At 39.2% G+C, this 23,942-nt stretch overlaps 1 protein-coding gene and 1 long non-coding RNA gene across 4 annotated transcripts in view; one reads left to right on the top strand and one right to left on the bottom strand.

Moving 5' to 3' along the window:
- The first annotated feature begins 5,134 nt into the window (after positions 1 to 5,134).
- On the top strand, positions 5,135 to 6,251 carry LOC107589948 (uncharacterized). Its single transcript, XR_001609727.1, has 2 exons — positions 5,135 to 5,391; positions 6,094 to 6,251. It is a non-coding gene; the product is annotated as an uncharacterized lncRNA (long non-coding RNA).
- topbp1 (DNA topoisomerase II binding protein 1) overlaps positions 6,106 to 23,942 on the bottom strand; it is a 36,234-nt gene continuing 18,397 nt past the window's right edge. For 2 of the 3 annotated variants that reach the window (XM_016278529.1, XM_016278528.1), the window contains exons 10-29: positions 20,839 to 21,089; positions 20,454 to 20,758; positions 20,187 to 20,359; positions 18,725 to 18,936; positions 18,316 to 18,539; positions 17,878 to 17,976; positions 17,446 to 17,631; positions 17,241 to 17,356; positions 16,987 to 17,110; positions 15,793 to 15,957; positions 15,588 to 15,681; positions 15,260 to 15,455; positions 14,785 to 15,002; positions 13,329 to 13,468; positions 11,802 to 11,901; positions 9,171 to 9,334; positions 8,583 to 8,711; positions 8,420 to 8,509; positions 8,103 to 8,264; positions 6,106 to 6,572 (exon numbers count right to left, since the gene is read on the bottom strand). In XM_016278529.1, coding sequence (XP_016134015.1) covers positions 6,435 to 6,572; positions 8,103 to 8,264; positions 8,420 to 8,509; positions 8,583 to 8,711; positions 9,171 to 9,334; positions 11,802 to 11,901; positions 13,329 to 13,468; positions 14,785 to 15,002; positions 15,260 to 15,455; positions 15,588 to 15,681; positions 15,793 to 15,957; positions 16,987 to 17,110; positions 17,241 to 17,356; positions 17,446 to 17,631; positions 17,878 to 17,976; positions 18,316 to 18,539; positions 18,725 to 18,936; positions 20,187 to 20,359; positions 20,454 to 20,758; positions 20,839 to 21,089 — 3,286 coding nt within the window. In that variant the 3' untranslated portion in view covers positions 6,106 to 6,434. Of the gene's footprint in view, positions 6,573 to 8,102; positions 8,265 to 8,419; positions 8,510 to 8,582; positions 8,712 to 9,170; positions 9,335 to 11,801; positions 11,902 to 13,328; positions 13,469 to 14,784; positions 15,003 to 15,259; positions 15,456 to 15,587; positions 15,682 to 15,792; positions 15,958 to 16,986; positions 17,111 to 17,240; positions 17,357 to 17,445; positions 17,632 to 17,877; positions 18,201 to 18,315; positions 18,540 to 18,724; positions 18,937 to 20,186; positions 20,360 to 20,453; positions 20,759 to 20,838; positions 21,090 to 23,942 lie in introns of all 3 variants that reach the window. The other variant, XM_016278530.1, reaches the window with a different exon arrangement.

The raw sequence follows: 23,942 nt of genomic DNA, 5'->3' as shown, positions 1-23,942 counted from the left end.
CTTACCATATTGTGATGCAGTGTCCCGGAGCGATGAGACAAAACCAATAAAACCCATTATATACGAGGAATTTGTTGCATCCAGTGGGGACATAATTATGGATTATAATGACTTATACTGTCTTTTTAATATAAAACATAAAACCATGTCTGCATTTGTGATCGGAGAAACGACAAACAACAAGCGCTACTCTACACTGCTCAAAACTCACGTTTGAATCATCAGTGGCAAAGCCTTTAAATATGAAAACGTACTTGTAGACTGTAAGAACAGCTGGCATTGTCGTCTACTATCCCAGGATCAGGAAACAGTCCTTTATAAAATGCGCTGCACACATCTGAATATTTGAGTTGAACTGTTCTGGAACAGCTTAACCACTGATTTCTAGTCGTGTCCGCTTTTGGAAGGCCAAACAAAGTATTTTCGCTTTCACAGCGAAACACACAGGGTCTTCACATCATGGCGGTGGCAGCAACAATAAAGTTACGCCTTCTTTCTTTGCGTGAACATTTGGGCGGCATTATGCAAATCTTCCCACATCGTGATGTAGACATGTGGGGGCGTGTTTAAACAAGACGTTTTAGGAGGGCGTGGACCAGTCTTTAACTTTGATAAAGACTTTAAACTTTAGACTTTGCAACTTTAGGGATCTTAGCTATTCACGAACAGCTTGTAACACTCCAAAGAGAAAGGAAAACTTTAAATCGCATCATATGACCCCTTTAATGTAAGCTATGTTCCTAAACCACTGAGGTACATGAGATTCCAGAATGGACTTTTTGCATGCCACCAAACTGAAAAGAAGAAAGAAGAGTTGTGTGAAGCTCTGTAAGATCTGGAATGGAAATCGACCATTACTGTTTATATAACCAATATTGCTCTTAACAAAATGGCTGATAAGTAGTGTAGAATTTATCACTTTTTTTCTAACATATTTACTGACATAGCATTAGACTACAACAGTAAAACCTAAAATGCATTATTATTAAAGATAATAACAAACAAAAATAATAATATAAAAACTTATGCCATTTTTTTAACGTTTGTTTTGGGCTGTTCTTGAGCTTAAAATTCATTTCTCACTTGAGAATGAAAAGTTGCTTGGTTAAAGTTTGAGTAATTTATACAATAAAGGCTACATAAGTTTCATGGAGAGTTTATTTATCTGCAGAAAAGTCCGTTTATCTCTAGTCTCCATCTATAGCTCAATGTGTGAACCTAAATCAACCATGTTACCCCCCAAATCACTGTCTGTGCAGGTGCAGCCATGCGAGTTACCAAGGCACATATTCCAGAGGAAGGATGAGAAAAGCTCTGATGTCTCTTACCTTATAATAATACGATGGAAAAGGATCAAAGACGCGTGTAGAATAGCATGATGTTTATCTGCGTTAAATCCTCAGAATCCTGACGAGACACACAATCAATGATCTTTCACGGCTGGTAATACCGTTAAGCGTCCCCAACTCTCCTTCAGCGGCAGCTCACAGTAAATAAAGGCTGATACCCCGAGTGAGTGAGTGTGTGTGTGAGCAGAGAGAGAGAGAGAGAGAGAGAGAGAGAGAGAGAGAGAGAGATTTGGATTGATGAGCAATTCAAATGTTAATTTATGAGTGAGCCGTTATACTCTATGACAAGCGTTGTTCGGTTCCGTTGCGGCCAGAAAACCGAACTAAAATACTCCTGCACTTCTATTCAACACCTCTACTGAATCTCCAGCGCCACCAGTGTGGTCCGATTCCTACACGAATGACTCTTTTGAGCTGGCGACTTTTAGTGAATCAAAAACATACGAGACAAGTGTAGAAACTTAATTTGCTGTAAAACTACATATTGTAGAAACTTAATTTGCTCTAATGTTGCTTTCCAAATGAATGAATCTTGTGAATACGTATTTTAGTGTATTAAAATAAATAGCTACATTACTAAATAATTTGTGTTACTGCGATTTTCATGATTGAGCGAATGACTCACGAGCAGGATCTTTCACTGAATGACATTCATGAATCAGTCGGAGCTGTTACTGAATTAATTCGAACCGCAAGTTATTCCTGTGTTAAAATGTAGGCTATAGGGCTTGTAAGACTCAAACCAAAAGGCTATAGCAACACATTTTGAGTTTTGTTTTCATAAAATTAACACAAAAAAACAATAGACACCATCACAAAATTTGTAATGGTTTTACATGGTTATAATGAGACTTGTATTAGTTTTAATGGAAACTGTAATGGACCCTTTGGTTTACTACTGGTAATTGGTCGCCTTCTGGCTTGTTAAAACCAATAAATCTTAATGGAATAAGCTATGTCCCAAAACACACAACAGAAAACCATTTTTTAATGTGATGATTGCAGACATTTCTGTGATGATTGCTATAGTTTGTTTTTCAGCAGGGAAATTATGAATTAAATATGCTACCACATTTTGGTTAGTAGTTTAATTAATACCTATAGCCTATCATGGTCTGTTTTTAAAGAATTGCAATAAAAATGGCATTTTCTAAGGTTTCTGTGAACATTTTGAAATGTTACTAATTGTAGAAAATTTATTTGTTATAGCTTTGTATGATGAAATCTGAAAATTGCCCATCCTTTGAGACTGCTGGGGGCAGTAAATAAAACACGAATCCCATTTTCTCTTAATATTTCTCTCTCCAAATTACTAATGAATCGTTCATGGAACTGTTAGGGAACCAGAATCGATTCCGTATGATTCGCATCCCTATCCATGACTCTGTAGAATATCAGTTACGCATCAAGACACTGAACAATCCGATTACAGCATCTTTAATGGGAGTGTAATGCCGGCTGGGGAAAGCCCAAACATCATTCAAAAATAATGCCATGTTCAGAAATGATTTTAAGAGACTTGTGTCATCGGAGCTCCAAAATCGAGTAAGTTACAGTACCAATGCGTAATTAACGATGTCATGTACGCACGACAATAACCTACAGCGACAAGCAGTAAATAACCTGGAGAATAAGGCGTTTAGATTTACCTATATAGGGACTAGTCCGAAACCTCTTCCTTCCAGCGTAACCGCTCCAAGTGAAGCGCACAAAGCGCACATGTTTCCCGCACGGTATCACAGTGTCACATGAGCGGAGCGTTCAGTGCAGCCCTCCCCTGCCTCCATCCAGCAAATCTCTGAATCCAGTCCAACACCGCCCCACCTCCCCAAACACACAGGATAGCCCGTTTAGATCATCGACTGGTCATCTGAAGGCAACAAGCAGCAGGTGGAGGCTGAGTGGTTTCAGACGGCTAATGATGGTGCGTGTCGGGCACCCCGGCTCTTTAAGACTGTATACGGCCACAGAATAATAATGAGCACATATTGCTGCAACAGCAAGCGAGAATTTGGGGAACTGGGCTGAGGTTATGTCTCCGGTGTTGAATTATCCTGCAATAGGATGACAGGTTCTAGAAACGTCTAGAAATGAGAAACGTTTTATAATAGAAACGTATAAGAAACAGGAATAGACATTTTTCATTTTTAAAATTAAATAGGTGAACAGACTGCTATGCGCGATATTAAAAATTAGGCTATACAACACATTAAATGCCCTTACTACCTCTCAGATGCTTGTGAAATATTAAAAATGACAAATAGGCTACCCCGATTATCTCAAAGACAGCTTTATATTATAGATCTATTACATCATGCAAGATGTTTAGGAATCGGAGAGAATCGTCTGAGCTGGGTTTTGCTTTCAAATCAATTAAGTACTCACTGATTCGTTGAACCAAGATTCATTTCAATTGAATATTCACGACTCGCTATGATTAGAGATTTAAGTTTTATTAACATTTCTATCAAAAAAAAAATAAATAAATTAATGAATCTGGTTTTGAACCTGTTCATTGAAATGGGTTGTCCAAACGAACAGAAATCAGAAAAAAGACAATCGAACGGCCTCTCTCACGAAATTCTGTACATTTGATTACCAATTTGCCATTTTATTGAATGAGTAAAGAAAGTTTTTAACATTGTCTTGAGCAACAATAGACTGTGTCCTGATTTTAGACGGGAACAAAGGGACATTCTGTTCCACTTCTATACAATTGCTGTGGCATAACCCCTATTCATACATTACAGAAATATGGACATTTTCCATGGCCTGCATTGGTCCTAGCCCTCACAACATGCTACCTCTTATTACCACAGCACCATGGCATTGCAAGCAGACTGGGGTCCTGGCGGGGTGGCTTATTCTCATTAGGTTGTACTCGTCCCAATATCAGTCTTGCAGACAGGTAAGGAGCAAAGAGGTCTTATCTGCACCAGCAGTAACAGTGCTGTATAGCTTAGGCAAAGAAGTTGTTAAATTACTGCATTTAATTACTCATTCAGGACCGAAGCAAAAGAAACACAAAGGAAGAAACCCAGAGTGCAATGACATTAAGGGTGATAGCAGATTTGTGTTCGGTAAGTGAAACAGTCATTCAGAACAGCCCTTTTCCCTTCCCCCTACCCTATCACCTCCCTCCCTCTGTGACAAATGGGGGATCCAACTTCGTAATCCGGAGGCTTTGAGACTGTGGTTTAACCCCCCGGTCTCAGTAGTCGGCTGGTGGCAGGCTTATCCATGACCAGGGTAAATCATTTACATGCCCATATAGGCCACCAGACTTCTCAAGCAAATCCAGTTGGTCGCCGTGATTTTGCCAAGTAAGACATGTTCCTGGATCAACATCTTTTGTTGATCCTGGATCAACATTACTGTCCAAAAATATAGACTAAACCCAATCCCTACCCATAATTTATTCCTAAAATCAGTGTGAAATGATAGCTGCTTAACAAGGGTGTAGAAGCACCTAACCCTGATCTTAAGCCAAAAACAGATATTTCCTGAAAAGTTATCCCTCAATTCTGATTGGTTAATTGGAATGTTGTTCCAGGATCAACAAGGATGTTGATCCAGGAACATGTTGTGCTTGGTGAAATCACGGTCACCAATCCAGTTATGGCACAAAGTGAATGTGTGCGACAGGCATCAAGGGATTCCATGCATACTTCAATGTAAAAAAAATATATAGTAATCTGTTATTTTGAGTGAAAAAAGGGGGGCAAAGACTAGTAGAGGGCAGTGAGTTTAAACACTAAAAATGACATCCATTAAAATGAGCTTAATTGTGTAGTATAAGAAGAGATGGCACTACAAAAAAGGTTGGTTTAAAGTTGTTTATAATTACATTAAAAAATGTATTATTCCTATTGTTACTATAGGAAGAGTACTGAAAGAGATCAAACAAGTGCTGCGTATTTGACCAAATAATAACAATATGAATTGGTTCAATTACATACCAGACAGCAGCAGCATCAACAAAATCTGTGCACTTGTTGCCATTAGTAACAGAACGGTTGCTGTGGACACATATGATTCTGATGTCTTCCATAAAGAGGCATTACAGGTCAAACAGGGACTGTAAGCAACACCTCGAGTAAATATTCATTCCACTTCATCAGATAATCAGGGGATTCACAGAACAGTGCGCTAAACTTAATTACAAACCATGTTTAAATTGATTAAATGAAGTAGACCGTATTACTTTTTATGAGACATAGTGATTCAAGTTAATTTTCTCAATGTCTAATTTGTCTACCTGTACATTCTGTTTAGCTACGCCAAAAATTGTTAAAGGGATAGTTCACCCAAAAATGAGAATTGTTATTAATTACATGTTAATTACCCTCATGTCGTTCTGAAGACCTTCATTCATCTTCGGAAGATATTTTTGATGAAATCCGAGAACTTTCTGACCCTGCATAGACTATCACTTTCAACAAGGCCCAGAAAGGTAGTAAGTACATTGTTAAAATAGTCCATGTGACATCAGTGGTTCAACCGCAATGTTATGAAGCTACGAGAATATTTTTAGCACGCAGAGAAAACAATGATGAATGAAGGTTTTACGGGTTTGGAACGACACGAGTCAGTAATTAATGACAGAATTTAAATTTATGGGTGAACTATTCCTTTAAGCCTCTTTCTAATTATATTTATATAGTACTTGTCCATCCATTAGTGAGGGGGAAAAATGTATGTAATAGGTAATACATGGTAATTTAAGGATAAAACTACCAATAAGTCTTACTACCCTTCCATTATTATGTGAAAAACGCTCCCTCCGCAGGGCAGAAAGTGGTAGTACATCAGAGTCTGGAGATGTCAAGCATAACACAGGTGCAAGCTTGTTTAATTCTGGCTTTTGCAATTTCTGTTGAAGAATTAACCTTTTTTTTTTTTTTTAAGGAAAAAAAAACCTTTTCTCTTTTTTATGCATGACTGTTCAAAAGGGTTTCTTGGACTGTGTTTCACATTATGAATTTATTTTTTTATTGACTAGACAGACAAATATTTGATCTACAATGTAATAATTGAATAAAATCACTTGAATACATATTACATTAGCATCTGAAATTGGATGTTTTATCTCACACGACTCTTCTTCAATCTGGACATTTCCCCAGAGGCTTTCCGTTTGCGTGAAGATGTATCTTGAACTTTTTCTAGATCATCCGTAGCTGCACCAGGAAGATAGTAAGCGTCCATTGAAGGAGAAGGCTCCTGAAAAAAAAAGATGCTATTTATATATCTATTAAATCATACTTGTTGCCTCGACAACCATTTCAGATCTGAACAGAACATGCCATTACTGTGATGGATTTGGACTTTACTGTCAGGTGTAGGGCTGCACCATTAATCGACATCAAACTGAAATCCCTCAAGACTTAGCAAATATATGTTCACTGCGCTGCATGTTTCAGAGTGAAGTGTGGCATTGTACTTTTACATGTAAGCATCTCATAATCCAGTTTTTTCAGTGTCTCTGAGTTTGGGTTGCTTACAGTGTACATTTGGGAAAGCAACATATGCAAACCTTCAGAAACTTTTCAACAAAAAGAACATGACACTAAAAGAGAAGCTTGATGGCTTAACCTTTGAAAATGAACAGTTGTACTGTAAAAAAAATATTTGTCTTTTTATATAAATATATAAAAATAAATGCTTTATTAAAAAATGTTTTTTCAGATGCATTTTTCAGTGAAATATTACAACAGGAATATATATGTTTTATTTTGTTAAATTTCTTTGTTTAATTTAGTAATACTAATAAATTTGTAAAAAAATAAATAAATTATGATTATTTTTCTTAAATACTTTGAAGTACAGCAGTTTTTACAGATTTTTTAAATTTAGTGAAATATAACAACAGTAATATTTAGGGGTCTAAGAACCAAAGGTATGGGAACCTTACTGTATTTTCTTCTTTCTCTGCAGTAAAACTGTCTGGGTATCAGTCAGAGACCATACATCGTATTTCTGATAGATATATATATATTTTTTTTTTTAAGTCCTCTTAGGCTGTTCATCCACTCTTCACTACACTGTTTGCAAAGCAGCTTTAGACAATGCTGGCAAAAAGATAACAGATCCTTTTAGGTCTCAGTTAAAAATCTGTGTAAACTGTTTATTAGGTTGACTTAAATTTCATTATAGTTTAATAAAGTTTAAAGTCTAATCTAAGTCTAATCAGTTTGCAAGGAAATCTGTGATTCATTTATTTTATATATATTCTAATGATACACATGAAAACATTTGTCAAGTTGCCAGACATAACTAATGAGGAAATAATATTATTTGTCTATTGTAATGCAGTAACAGAATACAACTTCCATACAGAGAGACTTAAAGACTGCATTCTTGTCTTAGGACAACTTTGTTGAACTTTTTTGATCCACTTCAAATGTTGACCAATGTATATCGTATTATATTTGAAAAGACACATGGCCTTTGATTAACTATACTGTCTAAATGAGCTGTTTGTACTTTGACCCCTATAACTGCTGCTTGCAACTATTTATTTAGTTTGATATTTTAATATTTAACATAATATTTGCTTAAAATAAATAAGATTTTTTTAAATTTAGTTTTAATGAAGATTATTTTTTATAGTCATATTGATATATAATTACACAATTTTGGCCAAATTGTGCAGCCCTATAAACAAGCACAGCAAAACAGAAGCTGGAAAATAAATAAATAAAAATCCCCCAAAACGTGCTGCCCTAGTCAGGTGTCATCATCAGCTCTCACCTGCATGAGGTAATCAGCAATGTACTCTGGTTTTAGACATTTGACCCCCTGAGCTGCAGCTTCACTGACATCCACTCTGCCGTCACCTGCTTTTAACCGACTAAAATCCACAAACAGGTGAGTGGTCTCTTTAAACAGCGAAGGAGAAGGGTCTGGCAACACCTATACAAGGGCAGAGAGGGTTAATACAAGACAGAGTAACAACACAAAGGAAGGAGGGGAAAACGGAAATCACTGCCTGTAAGATCACAGGAATCCAATGTTATTTATGGATTTGGTGTGGAATCAAAAGAGAAGAAAAGACAAAAACAACAGACCTTGGCTCCCCCAGACTGCAGCAGCCGTCTGAATCCAGCCTCTCTGGCCTGGTCAATATTCAGCATCACAGTCCAGCCGCCAAACGCACCCTGCATGTCAAAAGCATTAGGTGCTGTACCATGTACTTGCATGCTCATCCAAGGAAAACATATGTGCGTGTACCTCCTTGTTTGAGCTGCCTTGTAGTGTTTTCCTCCATCGCATGGCTGCCAGTGCCAGTCTCTTCTGCTGAGAGTTGATGGATGGCAGAGCGTCCAGGATAGAGCTGCTGCCCCACTCGTACTGCTCCTCCTAATACACATACAGGATACGAACATCATCTTATAAAACGGATAGTTCCGGCCCTTGATTCTTGGTTGAGCCAAGTTCGAAGCCGTTGTAAATTACTCTACAGACATACACCTTTGTTTACATTTGTGTGTTGCCCGGCAACCACTTTGTTGGAACACAACCGTTTCTGAGGAACTACATTGTTTGGCGGAAGTATAGTGTTTTTATTAAATATCATTACACTTTATTTGCTCAGTTTTATTTTGTGAAACCTTACTACGTATATGGAATAATGGTTTTATAAAAGCAATAAGCCCCGTGAAGCCGTGGTTTACAGTGAATTTATAACAGCTAAGGGGGTTGTAAGCACGACCAACAACGCCCCTTAGCTGTTATAAATTCACTGTAAACCACGGCTTCACGGGGCTTATTGCTTTATTTTATCACTGAAAGACACTAATCACAAATGCAGACACATACCTCTATGAAGTGTCCTTCTGCACGACAGGCCTCCAGATACGAGCGATGAAGAATCCACTTGCCCGCTGCCATAGCGGCCAGATACTTCTCATTCCTCAGAGGATAACCAACAATCACATGAGTGCAGCTGGGATCAAAACTCTGTTTCTCCAGCACAACACCACCTGCACATGTACACATTCATGACGCATCAAATAGAGAACATTTAGGTATGGAATACAACAACTGAATATAGTAAAAATACAGAGTAAAACAAGAATTGTTTTCTATTTTAATATATTTTCAAATGCAATTTATTCTTCTGACTGCAAAACTGAACTTTTAGCCATTACTCCAGACTTCAGTCGTGTGATGCTTCTGAAATCATTCTAATAGGATGATTTGCTGCATTTCTTCTTATTATTATTAATGTTTACATTTTCTTTGGAATTATTAGCAATGTATAATGGTAAATTTGCAGAAACTTAGATGAACAAAGTTCAGAAAGAATAGCATTTATATTAAAGATAAATCTTTTGTAACATAATAAATTTATTTTCTGTCACTTTTGATCATTTTAATGTGTCCTTGCTCAAAAGTATTAATTTCTTAAAAAAATATCTTACTGACCTGGAAATTATGAACAGCAGTGTGTAACATATCATATAATACATACATGCATACATACATACACACACACACACACATATTATATACATATATACACACACACACACGTATACATACACACACATATTATATACATATATATACACACACACACATGCATGTACACACACACATTTTTCGTTTTATAATTTATACTAAAGCACAGTGCTTTAATTAACATTCTAATGACAGCTTTCATGGTAAGATGGTGAAAAACAATGTCAAATTATGATGATTGTCTTTGACCATTGTGCTGCTTTGTGCAGTTGTTTAAGCTTCCTACCACAAAAGCTAATTTTTAAAAACTGTGATCTTTTAATCTCAGGGCCCCTGCATTTTGTTCTATTCCATTATGCTCTATGCTACTTGCTATTGCTCTAAGCTATGTAGCTATTTTTGAACAAGCATTATGTAAAAGCTCAGAACAATACGTGTCTGACTGGAATCTGACAACATGCCTAACTTTATAGATGCTCCATAAGACCGATTAGCTAATTAGTTGATTTTGAAAATATGTAGTTTTACACATCCCTAAATTAAATTCAGTGCAGTCAGGTACACTGACAGACACCATAAAAAGTACAAGAAATGGGAGGCACTAGGGCTGTCAAAATGGCTGAAAAATTAATTGCAAATTTAGAATATTAACAATATTCGAATTATATTTTAATTTAAAAGGCATAGTTTCAGTTAGGGAGGAAAAAAGCTTTTGGCTTCTCTCCTGAGGCCACAAGAGGGCACATCGAACAAAATATTATGCATGTTTCTTCAAAGCATAATAAAATAACACAACTATCTTTGAAAAGATACGAGTCCATACTAGTCAGACTCTCTAACCATTAGGCCACGACTTCCCAAATTGCATGTATGTATAATTTAAGACAAAGGACCGAAAACCAATCACAAATGGCACTTTTCCACTGCATGGTACGGCACACTTTTGGGGGGTTTTCCACTGGGTACAGTACCTTGTACTTTTTTTAGTACCACCTCGGTTGAGGTTCCAAGTGAACCGTACCGTTATCAAAACATGACGTGTAAACTCTGCTGATCACGGATTGGCCGGAGAGAATCGTCACTACCTGCATCACTGAACTTGCGACACAAACACAACAGAACCGCTAGATTTAAATCGGCACAGCCAGCGAAGGATCGAACGCAACTGTTTTGAACGAGCGCACCTTTTTTTAACAACCAAAAAGTGGCTGTTTCGTTGTCTGTTGAGGAAGTACAGACGTTCCTCTCGTTGATAGCAGAGGAGCGGATCCAGCGAGAGCTTGATGGGGCGACGCGGAATGAAAAAGTTTTTCAGGAGTCGTGGCAGTAGAGGCGGCGCAACTAACGACATGTGAATAATCCCGCCCACTCTAAAGCGGTACTGAACTGTAGTGGAAACGCAAGCCGAGCCGAGCCATGCCGTACCGTACTGAGCCGAGTCGTACCATGCAGTGGAAAAGCGCCAAAAGAGTACTTTCTTCATTTACAAACTTCAGATGCAGATGGGGAAAAACCGCCATAAAGTCCTGAGACATGTTTTTAAAAAGTTTAACACATATATTTTCCATGGCTTTCTAAACATGCGGCTCTCTTGTGCGAGATGCGAGTGCAACGGTGATAGATGTCCCTCTAGAAAATGTGATAAATATGCGTTCTGTGTGAATGGTTTGGTTTTGGTTTTGACGTAAACATCATCATCTCCGCATTGATGATCTTTTTTCCTGCAATATTTTGAATGAACAACGTAGCAGCGCCGCATCTAGTGGGTTCAACTGGATAGACTAACAAAAACATTAAAATGCAATGACACTTACATCGTCGTCGTATTTCGTGCGCCACTGATAAGGCTGCCTGAAGCACACCTAAAATTCGAATGCAATGTTTTTGCATTCGAATGTGGATTTTTATTTTAAATTCGACTAATTTTTGAAATTCGAATTTTTTTTGGACAGCCCTAGGAGGCACTAGGTTGCTTTGTGTACTAACCTAGCTCCTCTATGAGATGACTGTAGTCGATGCGTTCCTGTGGGTTCAACGAAGACAGCAAGAATCGTGGAGGATCCTTGACCTCCTCCTTATCTTCAATCTGTTTAGGATAGATCCAGTTAGATCAAATTTGAATAAAATGAATTATAACTGCTGTTTATGTAGAGTTCAATTAATATCAACTCTTTGTTTCATTCATGAATGAATTAGCATTTTTAAAATATTAGTTGAATGAATGGTTTAATGACTCACTCATAAAGGTAGCCACTTGCTGCCACCTACTTGCATAATGTAACTTGCACTGACTGACAGCCTGTTTACAACATGCAGAGACCCAGTGCTGATTAGGGGTGACCCCGAATAGTCGAAGATTTGATGCTTCGATAGGAGGAGCCTGACTCGACTACCAATCTTACAGTCGAATATTCCCGGGTGATCATGTCATTTTGGCTATATGGGGGTGCTCAATGTCTGATTTCACATAGAACTACCGGTTTTCTCCCAATAAGTTAATATACAGCCTATTACGATAATGCTGTAAATAAAAATCTGAAAAGAAATAAGTTTTAAATAAATATTTTTAACGTGTGAATAAATCCAACCACCCCTATAGATTTAAGTTTCACTTTTCATAATCCGTAACCTACAGAGGAGCGTTTTGGCAGCAGGGATTTAAAACTTTAGTAACTAGACTCAAACTGACACAGGCAGAGTGAAAGACTGGATTTTTTTCGATCAGGTAGGGTACAAGTGATTTCAAAAAATTTCAGCCGGTTTATATATTATTTATCTCGTATAAGATGCATTTGGTTGTTACGTGAAGAAAGCATCCACAAAAGGAGTTCATTCAGAGCCGCACAGACACGTTCGCATTCGGGGCATTTTGTGCAGATAGCCTATAAGTCGTAATATTAATGTTATGTTGTATAAATAACGAAGCGTATTCTATATGAGATAAATGATGAGTTATATCCCATTGATTAAAAACATATCAAATGCTTCATTCTACTGGTCATCTTCAGCGCACGCAGCTCAAAACAGAAATGCATAACATTAATAGACATAACTAGTCACTGTCATATAATAACGTTATAATAAGAGCACTATTGTAAAAAATGTTGTGAATTCTTAGGGTTTCACTGACGTTTAATGTTAATCTTTTAATCAAAACTATCTGCGAGGCGTCCATTACACATTTTCCCTGTGTATTAACATCAGAATGTCTGACTTGACTCTTGGTAACGTATTTTGTCCCGCCCCCAAACATATTGGTAAGATTTGAAAATTCCGATTCGACTATGAAAATCCTTAGTCAGGGACACCCCTAGTGCTGATACTGGTGAAATATAAGCACTCTTGGAAAGCCTCATGTCCAGTTAGATTTGAGAATCGGAACTAAGTTATATGTATCAATAAAACCACACAAGCTTATTTATACAGCAAAAAAATATATGGTTATCATAATCCCAATATTGAGCCACTCAAAATCAGCTAATCCTTCAGCGAGAGAGCCCTAGGTATGTGTACCTGTGGAAGGGAAGGAACTGCCGGTTTAGAGGTGGGGAAAGCAAGAGTGAGTGCTTCAGGTGTTTCACGGTTTTGTAGCGTCTCAGCTGGAGGTGGGGTCACCTTTGGCTTCAGCTGTGCATCGATGACTTCAAATGCAGCTGGGAAGGGTCGGAAGGGTTGAATCAGAACATGTATAATGCGATTTTACTTCTTTACACTAGGGTTCACAAGTTTTTTTTTTTTTTTTAATTAATACTTTTATTCAGAAAGAATGCATTTAGGGATGAAACGGTTACCGTATGATAAATCATGATAAAAAGTTCCGATGGTTAGTATTAACATTTCATATTTAATTATCATTAAAAATATTTTTAATATTTTAATGTTTATGAAAACAAAGCGCATAGTGCTGCTAATTTTATTTGTCATTTCTTGGAAAAATCAGCTTTACCCTTACAACTACAAATTACATTTGAAACTATATTTAAAGGGGTCATATGATGTTGCTAAAAAGAACATTATTTTGTGTATTTGGTGTAATGAAATGTGTTTATGCGGTTTAAGGTAAAAAAAAAAAACACATTTTCCACACACTGTACATTATTGTTTCTCCTCTATGCCCCGCCTTTCTGAAACGCGTCGATTTTTACAAAGCTCATCGGTCTGAAAAGCGAGGTGTGCTCTGATTGGCCAGCTATCCAGTGCGTTGTGATTGGCCGAATACCTCATGCGTGTGACGGAAATGTTATGCTCCTACCATACTATGATGCCCTGTCTGGCTGGAGCGACGAGACAAAAACATTAAAACCCATTATAACGCGGCCGGTGGATTCGACGAAGGAGTGGCCGGCGGGCTTGAGGCAACTACAAGTGACGACCCCGGGCTGGACTCCGCTTTGTCCACGGTGAAAGCCGATCCGGTGATCCACAGCGTGAAGTTGATGCATTTCCTCAGCGCCCAGCACGGATCAGCTCCAGAAGCGGATATCGTCCTCTTTTGGAAGGCCAAACAAAGTACTACAGCGAGAATAAAAGTTACGCCTTCTTTCTTTGCGTGAACATTTGGGCGGCGTTATGCAAATCTTCCCACATTGTGACATAGACGTGGGGGCGTGTTAGAACAAGCCGTTTTAGGTAGGCGTGGTTGACTCTTAACTTTTATAAAGAATATCTCTTTGAATTTGAGACTTTAGTCTTTGCAACTTTACAGATCTTCTTTATGCACCAAGAGCTTGTAACACTCCAAAGAGAAAGGAAAAATGTAAAATCGCATCATATGACCCCTTTAAAGTTGAAAAGTCTGTAAACTGCAATAACATTTCATCAATATGACTGTTTTTACTGTATTTTTTATCAAATAAATGCAGCCTTGGTGAGCATAACATTAAAAAATTCTTACCAAACCTAAACTTTTGAATAGAAGTGTATCTGCAAAAGTATGACAATTTAAAAATGTAAAGCATTTTTCTCATACCCATTTCCACAAGCTCAGAGTCAGTCATAGAGTCCCTGGCTGTGTGGTCAGACAGGGGCGGTGGGACGATGGTTTCAGAGTGCTGGGAGGGGCTGCCAGGCCACTGCAGGTTATCAGCCAGTTTAGCTCTCTCCTCTCGTGCTGTAGGGTCATCCCACACGATCTGCTCACTCTGAGACGGCTCTGTGTTCAGGTCCACAACTACTTGACGTGACATTCTGCCAAAACACAATCTTTTATCATGCAATCTTTAAAAAACACAACTTTCACAATGGGAAAAAGTGATGCAACAGCTTAATGATAACCAGCATATGATGCACATGAGTAAGATGTATCAGAAACAGAAGCAAGAACATGTCCTGCGTCTACATTCCCTAGTTAAAACGAAAAACTGTGCTGTATTCTCTCAGATGCTACAAGCTTTGAGAGAGTGATGGGATCAGAGAGAGTACTCTAGCTAGTCTTGTTTTTATACCGTAGGGCCTCTAAAGTGCGGCTGCGTCTTCCCATTCGCCCCAGGCTGTCCGGGGTGTGGGGTGAGTCTAGACCCCCTGAACCTGCTCTGGCCAACCGCGAGGAGCCTCGACGACCGCTGGTCAGTTTGGTAGCAGACATGATCTCCTGAAGTTGCCTTTGAAGACTCTCTCTCATCTCCATTGTTTCTGTGAGATCTGAGGGAGGGAGAAGATAAGAAAAAGGAATGAAGAGAAAAAACGAGCTGTGAATTGTGACTTTAGATCAGTCAGAGACAAACACAGAGATTTAATACATGAATCAAAGACACGTCTTTAAAGAGGACTCACTTCTTTCAGTGCTGACGGTCTGATCTTTCTCAGGCTCTCCCACACTGCCACGCTGAGGGGTTGAGATGTCTGTGATGCTATCAACAGGACTAAGCTTTAAAACAAAATTAAATATTTTACAAGTTACAGCATATAAAAAAAAAACCTCGATATGATAGGACTAAAGTGTATGGGTAGTGTGCAGTGCAAGGTATAAATCCCTCACCCTGGTCTTCTCATTCTCTGTAAACTCCCTGAGTCTGGTGCGGGGAGTGGAAGGAGGAGGTGACCTCTGAGTGCTATCTGCCACCTGACTCATGGTGAGGCTCATTTTGGGGTTGAATGTAAAAGGGTAGAGTGACTCAGACACATGCTTCTGCTCATCTGCACACTGAAAATAGAATGTACAATGGGATTTAAACCCCCAACTTTTCACTATGCTTTGAGGTAATTTTTATGTACTAATAAAACAGTTCACATCTTTGTTGCATGTTCAGATAATAAATATAATATGAACTACAAGTTGTTGTTTTTTTTAACTTGATTGATTAAAAGTAGCTGTGTTTCCATTACAGATTTGCGCAAAACATTAGCAATATTTTATAAATGTCGATAAAAATTGCGAAATTTGCATTAACTGATGTTATGCGACTAAATCTTAATTTTTTCCCTTTCCCTTTTCGATAAGTCATGGTGATGGATTTTGGTAGGGTTATGTATATCGCAGCCACTGCACTAGCGGTTATATTTAATCAAAGCCTCTTCTGGGGGGCTTCTGAAACGTGGCGCACGTGGAAACATAACCTGATATGAACACAAACACTGACTAGAGTGGCCGCGATCAGCTCTGGTAGCCGTGTCGGAGTCGTAACGCGCCGCAGACGTGTGCAGTGTAAATTGTCTAACCAGTAATGGCAAGGAAAGCCCCTTATACTTGAGAGCGGCCAAGTATGAAGTGTTTCTTGGAGGTTATAGTACATTGAAGAATGATCATATTACTTTTTTACGTACGCCATGTGACCTGTAAATGCGAAAAAAAAAAAAATTCCTATTCCTTTTCCAAGCTGCCTTAAAAACCACCTTATGGTAAAATCTTTTTTGCGATATATGGGCATTTTTTTGCGAAATTGATGCGTTTCCATTAGGCGTATTTTCAATTCGCAATTTGCACAATTTGAAGGGTAATGGAACGCAGCTAGTGATAGTAAAGACATTATTATGTCACAAAAGATTTGTTTTTCAAATAAATGCGGTAAATGCTGTTCTTATTAATCAAAGAATCCTGAAAAACTGCATCACAGATTCCACAAAAATATTAAGCATTAATATTTAAACTTCTGTGTGTAAATTCAGAATCAACACATTCAGAATCTACACAGACACCCTGTTTTGTGAGATATGCATTTAGATGCGTACGTACAGCCTGTAGCCAGTGTTGTGACACTATATGCAGTCCTCTCACTTTGACAGCTTTGTATTCCTTACTGTTGTCTCCTACTTTACCCTGGTAGATGTAGTGAGTGACAGAGTTGTCACAAGACCACCTATAAGAGAGAAAATGCATTAAACTCCACCACTTTGGCTAAAAACAAATCTGTATTTCCAACCAACATCTCAGATGGCATTATTACTTTTAGACTGACTCACTGAAAATGAGAGAAATTTGGCATATACCTGAAGTCTGCACCTAAAGAGGCGGCCACTGCATTGAGTTCACTCTGTTTCTTGCTTAATTTCTTGCTTACACACACCACCACTCCAATAAGAGGAGCTGCAGCCTTCTGCTCCACCTGCAAGACACAGACACACCTGTATATATCTGTATACACATAGAGGTTGTGTGTGTACAGTATATGAGTGTGTGTGTGTGTGTGTGTACCTCAGGTTCAGGCTCTTTTCCCAGTTGTGGACTGGCAGTCATGGCTGCGAGACTCGTGACATGGCTGCGGTTGCTGTTGGCAACTGCAGCTTTAAGGTTCCTTTCAATGACCTCTGACAGAGGAGTTTCAGCCACCTGACCTTGCTGAGGCTTATTACCAGGAGTCTGCAAATGGTCAAACACATCCTACAACACAGACATACCACCATAAACAACACTTTATTTAGTTTTATCTTAATCATTTTGCACTTTTCTCTGACCATTAGAAGAAATATAATACTGAACGGACAAGGATTCGCAATGTTTCTGACAATGTAACAAACTGTGTGGCCTTTTCATATAAGTCTATTAAATAACTTTTTAACCCTAAACAAAAGCAAAAGATTTTTTTTTCTGAACTTATAATTAGATCCCTTCCCATGTCCAGCTCACCTTTGTGTTAAATGAGGGTCCGAAGAGTTTGTCTCTGCTCAGGAAACGAGAGGGAGTGTCTAGTTGGAGGGAAGAGTCTTTTTGCAGGGCTCCTTTGGCCTCCTCCTGTCCTGGGGTTGCAACATCGGCCTGCTCCTCCTCTCCCTGTCTCAACTTCCTGACTGCTGAGCGGACAGTGCGGCTCTGAAAGCGAGCCGTGTCCAGAGGGGTGATGGCAGCACTATTTTGTGGGCCCAGTAGTGGTAGCTCTGGAGAGCGCTGAAGGAGGTGCAGGGGTGGCGGGTCTTTCTGAGATGCTCCGACAAAACTGTCCTCAGTTCTCTCTATAAAAAAAAATCACAAAGAAAGAGTGATATTTGGTGTCCAAGTGGTATATTATACTGGTGTATGACATTTCTTAAATTGGATTGAGTCAGTCAAAATTGAACTTCAGGCGGCCTCCTCCTGTCCTGGGGTTGCAACATCGGCCTGCTCCTCCTCTCCCTGTCTCAACTTCCTGACTGCTGAGCGGACAGTGCGGCTCTGAAAGCGAGCCGTGTCCAGAGGGGTGATGGCAGCACTATTTTGTGGGCCCAGTAGTGGTAGCTCTGGAGAGCGCTGAAGGAGGTGCAGGGGTGGCGGGTCTTTCTGAGATGCTCCGACAAAACTGTCCTCAGTTCTCTCTATAAAAAAAATCACAAAGAAAGAGTGATATTTGGTGTCCAAGTGGTATATTATACTGGTGTATGACATTTCTTAAATTGTATTGAGTCAGTCAAAATTGAACTTCAGGCTTAAAATCAGAACTCCAGCAGAGCAGGATGTTAATTAGTCAAACAGATTCATTATAATTCTACTTCTGACTGACCTGGAGAGGGAGACAGGTCAACCAGGTATCGTCCCTCATCAGCACGCTTCCCTGTTCTGGCAGACTCTAAAACCCAGCGGATTGTGACTGCAGGTAGACCCCATTTCTGAGCCGCCTGGTACTTTGTGCCCTCAGGAATCTGGAGTACCAAATGAGTGCTGGCCAGCATTCCTTTTCTCTGATTAGCAGTCCGCACAAAGTAATCCTGAACACTGCAGACAGATGTATAGGGGAGAGAAATAAGAAAACATTAGATTAGCTCTGAGAAAAGGTAATAGTTATAAAGAAAATTATAAATGCTTATAATTCTGAATAGTAAACTTGCAGTTGTGATTTAAAATGCTATTTAAAAAACTCTTAGGTTTGATGTAAGGCAGGGTTTCTGCAGGATTTGTGAAGGCAAATTCAAGACTCTAAGACCATGTAAAGAAAATGTATGTAATAAATGGAAGTGGACACACAGAAATCCATCAGAATTAAATGAATTTATGATTAAAACAAATATCTGCCTGTGGGGTTAGAAAAATTACATTTTCAAAAGAAAACCAAGCATATTTTTCCTGATCCTATTGGCAGATATTTGTTCTTGTTTTAAAGGGGTCATGAACTGCCTTTTTTTATTATTTTGTACTGTTCTCTGAGATCCCCTTATAATGTTATCAAAATGTTTACATCAAAAAAACTATTTAGAAGTAAAAGGCTATTTTCTGTCCTGTTTTTCGATATAACCAGCACAGCGTTGCCTTTAGTTTTAATCTTTCTGAAAACCCTGCATCGAACTGTTCCTTGTTTGTTAATGAATCCATGGTAAAATTAAGTGAACAAAGGACCAAGTTCTTACTGCCGCAGTCTGGCACTTCATTAAAAATAAAGTTCATCCACGCTTTCCTAATGTTGGGATCAGAAGGAAGGCAATGCAAAGACTGTGTTTTTCCACAACTTGGCACTGCACAGTGTCTTGTATTCGGAGTGATATTTATCGTTTGGTTTCTGCATAGACCTGTGTTCACCTCTCCTTATTTAAACTACATGTGCGAATCGTTGGGTGGGGCTAAACAGGCAGTGATGTAGAAGTAGGTGTTGATCTTCTTCTGCAGAGGAAGTGTTTCGCCACACTATTACATCATAGAGTGGCGCATTCTACAACATGTCATTTTGGCAGATTGGCTTCAATATAAGCTGTTTTTAGACTAACAAGAAAGTTTTGAGTTCTGAAACTTACAGGATGTTTTTATAGTACAATGACCTCTTATATGTCAAAATATCAAGGGAATTTTGGTTTCTCAGTTCATGACCCCTTTAAAGATAAGCTTACTTAATTTTAAGAAAATTTAGCATTTCAAGTAAATGTATCTTGTAAGGATGTTTAGATATCTGTACTGGAAAACAAGACAAAAATACTGAGGAAGACATAAAACTTGAAATTACCTAGATGGTGAGGACTATGAGTAAAAGGTCTTACCTCGCGCCCAGGTGTTTGGCAAGCTGAATGAGAGACTCTCGCTCAGCTCCAGTGAACTGACTGACGGACAGCACACAGTCTTTGAGAGCAGAGAAGCCTTCTCTCACTGCTACTGGAGTGAACAGAGGATGAGAGGGTAGTGGCAAAACACACTGCTGCTCCACACACATGGCCTGAACACATACACACAAACACAGTCCATTAGTAATAAATAAACATCACAAAAAGTATCCTGCCTGTGCATAGACTCAAACGTATCTTTCTTACCAGCCAGGTATCTGTCGCAACCTCATCTACTGTGGCCTCTACATCACAGCCCAGCAGTGGCACGATGGCATAATGCGCCACAGCTCTCGAGCGGCCGACCAAGATCTTCCCAGCATTTTCCATGACTAGCTCTGAGAGTTGCGCTTCAGACTCGGCTCCAAAACCAACCAAGATAAAACGCTTCCCTGCAAAAAGTCCACCCACTGAGGTTTCAACCAAGGTGGAGTCCTTCACTGCAGGTGGAGGCTCTGGAAGCAAAACACTCTGCCTGCTGCTGGTACTATTAGTAGCCTGAGGCAGCTCCACTACGGGAAAGACAGGCAGAGAAGCATAAGGGAGACAGACAGGTGTAGACAGAGGAGGGTTTAAATATGTATCAACTCACCCACAGTCTGGTCATTCTCCATGTACTGTGATAGCAGGTCTTCCTCTGCTCTGGCTTGTCGGCCTGGACTAGGGCCAGGAGGGGGAGCTACAGAGGGTCTGGAGGCACGGGGGGCAGCTTTGTGATGAGCAGGCATATCAACAGCGGCTGGGGCAGGGGGCAGAAAGGAGGGGTGAAAGTAGCCATCCTCTGGGAGCAAGGAGCCACGGGAAAAACTGTCCAGCAACCACTGCACGGTCACTATATGGGGTCTGAGGAGAAGAATACATATTCATGTCCTAGAAGCACATTTGAATTGTTTAAACGGCACCCTATTCTGGCCAATGAAGCCAAATTAGATACAGGGTATATACAGGAATCATGGAGTTAAATTTAATACCTTTTATGACCTTTTTTAAGACTCTTCCTTACATACAAGGGCTAGCTGTATCGATACTCGTATCGTCAAATCTCTTTGATCTGATGGCAGGGGGCGGTGGATATTTGTGGTGGTCAATGTGGATATTGTGGATGAGTTCTTCTGTGTCATCACGTTCTATTAGTTCTACAACTTCAGTTTCGGAACTTTCACGCTTAGTAACACATACAGCTGTTCCCTCACCACAGTGCACCAGTGAAAAGGGACTTCTTTCAAACAGTGTCGCGTTCCGAACGTTGTTTAAGCGACGTACACCGGTATTAAAAAAATTCATATCATAGCAAAAATAAACACCGGTATTCAGAATGAACCGGTATACCGCCCAGCACTAGTGCTGTGGCTGTGTTTGGAATTATTTTTGTTAGCGAAATAGAGGAAAAACAGCCAATATGGTGTCTAAAACGTAAGTCTCTTAATAAACTTCTTGTATTGAACTAGACTTCACGTAATGCATGCGTGCATTCTGTAGGTGTTTTTTGAATGGTTTTTGCAAAATACTCGATAATGTTAAATCACACATCGTTAAAACAACAATTACGATATTATCGCAGAGAATATATATCGCACACCCCTACCTTGCGCATTCTGCAACTAGTTATAGAGGTCGACCGATATGGATTTTTCACTGGCCGATGCCGATATTTATCAATCAGGGCAGCCGATGGCCGATATATGATGCCGATTTTCTTTTCTTTTTTTTTTCATTCATCTCATAAAAGTGAGTTTGATTAAATTATTATTGCAGGGTACAAGATAGTAATGGTAGTAGTAGCCCAATTTAGAGTAATAATACATGGCTCAAAACTTAAGCACCTTCTCAAAACAGTTCTGAAGGATGCTTTTTGTTTATGTTTGCTGACAGACACCAGTGTTTCCCACAGACTGCTAATTAATTCTCTGCCAGCAGGAGGCGCTTTGGGAGCTGGAGATATAGCGGTTTCCCCGGTAATGGCTGTAATCAAATAAGTGCTGCTCACAAACACTATTATCAGGCATTACAGGAAAGACTAAATGAAAATTACATCGAAGCTTTTCTGAAGACAGTCGGTTCTTTTCAAAGATACATTCATATAAAAAACACCCACGCTGCATTTTAATTTTGAAACGTGAAGCGCTCATTTTATTCAACGAAGTATAAGCCTTTTGGAAAATCTATTTGTGGCAGTCAGTTTTGATATTGTGACGAGCCGTCACAAATAACTCAATGTATAGAAAACACTGGACACTGCTATAAGTCAAATGGCCATAGTGATAACAAAAATAAAGGATTTCACACATATTGCACTGCCTGCTGCTCATAACTGCTTAAGAGTGCGCTGGCCATGAGCGAATATATGACATCGTGGAGGCTATTGTCGAACCCACAGACACATTTCATGAGGAAAGTTAACATGCACGTTATAATCAGCCCAGAAGTTTTGTCGGAATTGAATGTGTTTCTATTTTCACATGCAAATGACTTGTTGCACTTATGAATATGAATATTTCCGGCATCAATTCTAGTAGGGTAAAATGTAATCCCGCTTTCGAAATGGTCTGTTTTACCCTGCCATTAGCTGAGGCTGTGTGTGAACTAGGGCTGTGCAATATGGACAAAAAAAAACCTATCGCGATTTCTTTGATCAATTTCGATTTTAATCACGATTTTGACACACACAGACATGCTTTACAGTCATAAATGTATTCAGTGTGAATTTGAAATTTATGTCCAAAAGAAAACCAATTAGAGCTTTATCAAAAAGCTGTAACATGTCTCTAGAACAGACATAAGGCAAAATAATCACTAAGTAAAGGTGTAACAAAATGTCTCTAGAATTAATATATGGCAGAAAAAAAAAAATCCTGTGTCCAGGGATTTTTTGTGCCATGCATTGGTCATAGAGCTCTTTGTGGCATTGCCTCAGGTGTTGAACTAGATTTGTTGTGCCAAGTTCACACGTACTCCGTCTGCAGTGCGTATACAGTATGTGTATGCGGTGCAGAAGCATTTTACTTTCGCACAAGACGCGTTTGCAGTCCGCTCCTGATCTGCGGCTGTTTACCACAAACACAATATTTATCCATTATTTTGATTTCAAATCCAAACGTTGTTTCTGAAAATGCTTTTTCAGCATTGTGATTCGCTTTTATCACAGTACAGTAATACAATCTTTCATAGACATATTCACGTTTAAACTCAATAAATATAACTTTGTTTAACTACCACCACGAGTGCCATCTATTATTGCCTTGTTTATCTAAAAGTGCACTTTTCCTTGTTTTAAATCTAGCCAAAAAGCCATGTGTTGACTGTGAAACAGTAGACTTTAATTATATGCATTTATGGTGTAATTACTAAATTTCCGTGTCAATCCATGTTTATTTTTACCGCGAATAATGCGTCACTTCAATGTCACTTTAATTCAGCGCATGCAGCACAGCAGAAATAGACTCTGTGCAGAAACAATCGCAGCATGGCTGCTGCAGACGCACCACTCCTGGAGCGCACTGCTGGACCGCAATCATGTGCAGTGTGAACGCTCTGATCCGTTAACACGGGCGCGGAAAAAATACACACCACAGACTGAGTGTGTGAACCTGGCGTTACGTTTGTATGCCCGCCCGGTCTGTTCTGTTCTCGTACTCCATGTAGGTGAATGTGCTGCATTCTGATTGGTTCGGATAGCATACTGCGGGAGGTTGGGGG

Source organism: Sinocyclocheilus grahami, unplaced genomic scaffold (genome assembly GCF_001515645.1).
Source record: "Sinocyclocheilus grahami isolate Dianchi unplaced genomic scaffold, SAMN03320097.WGS_v1.1 scaffold122.1, whole genome shotgun sequence".
Lineage (NCBI taxonomy): Eukaryota > Metazoa > Chordata > Actinopteri > Cypriniformes > Cyprinidae > Sinocyclocheilus > Sinocyclocheilus grahami.
Note: the sequence above shows the minus strand (reverse complement) of the source record. Positions and strands in the feature narration are given on the sequence as shown.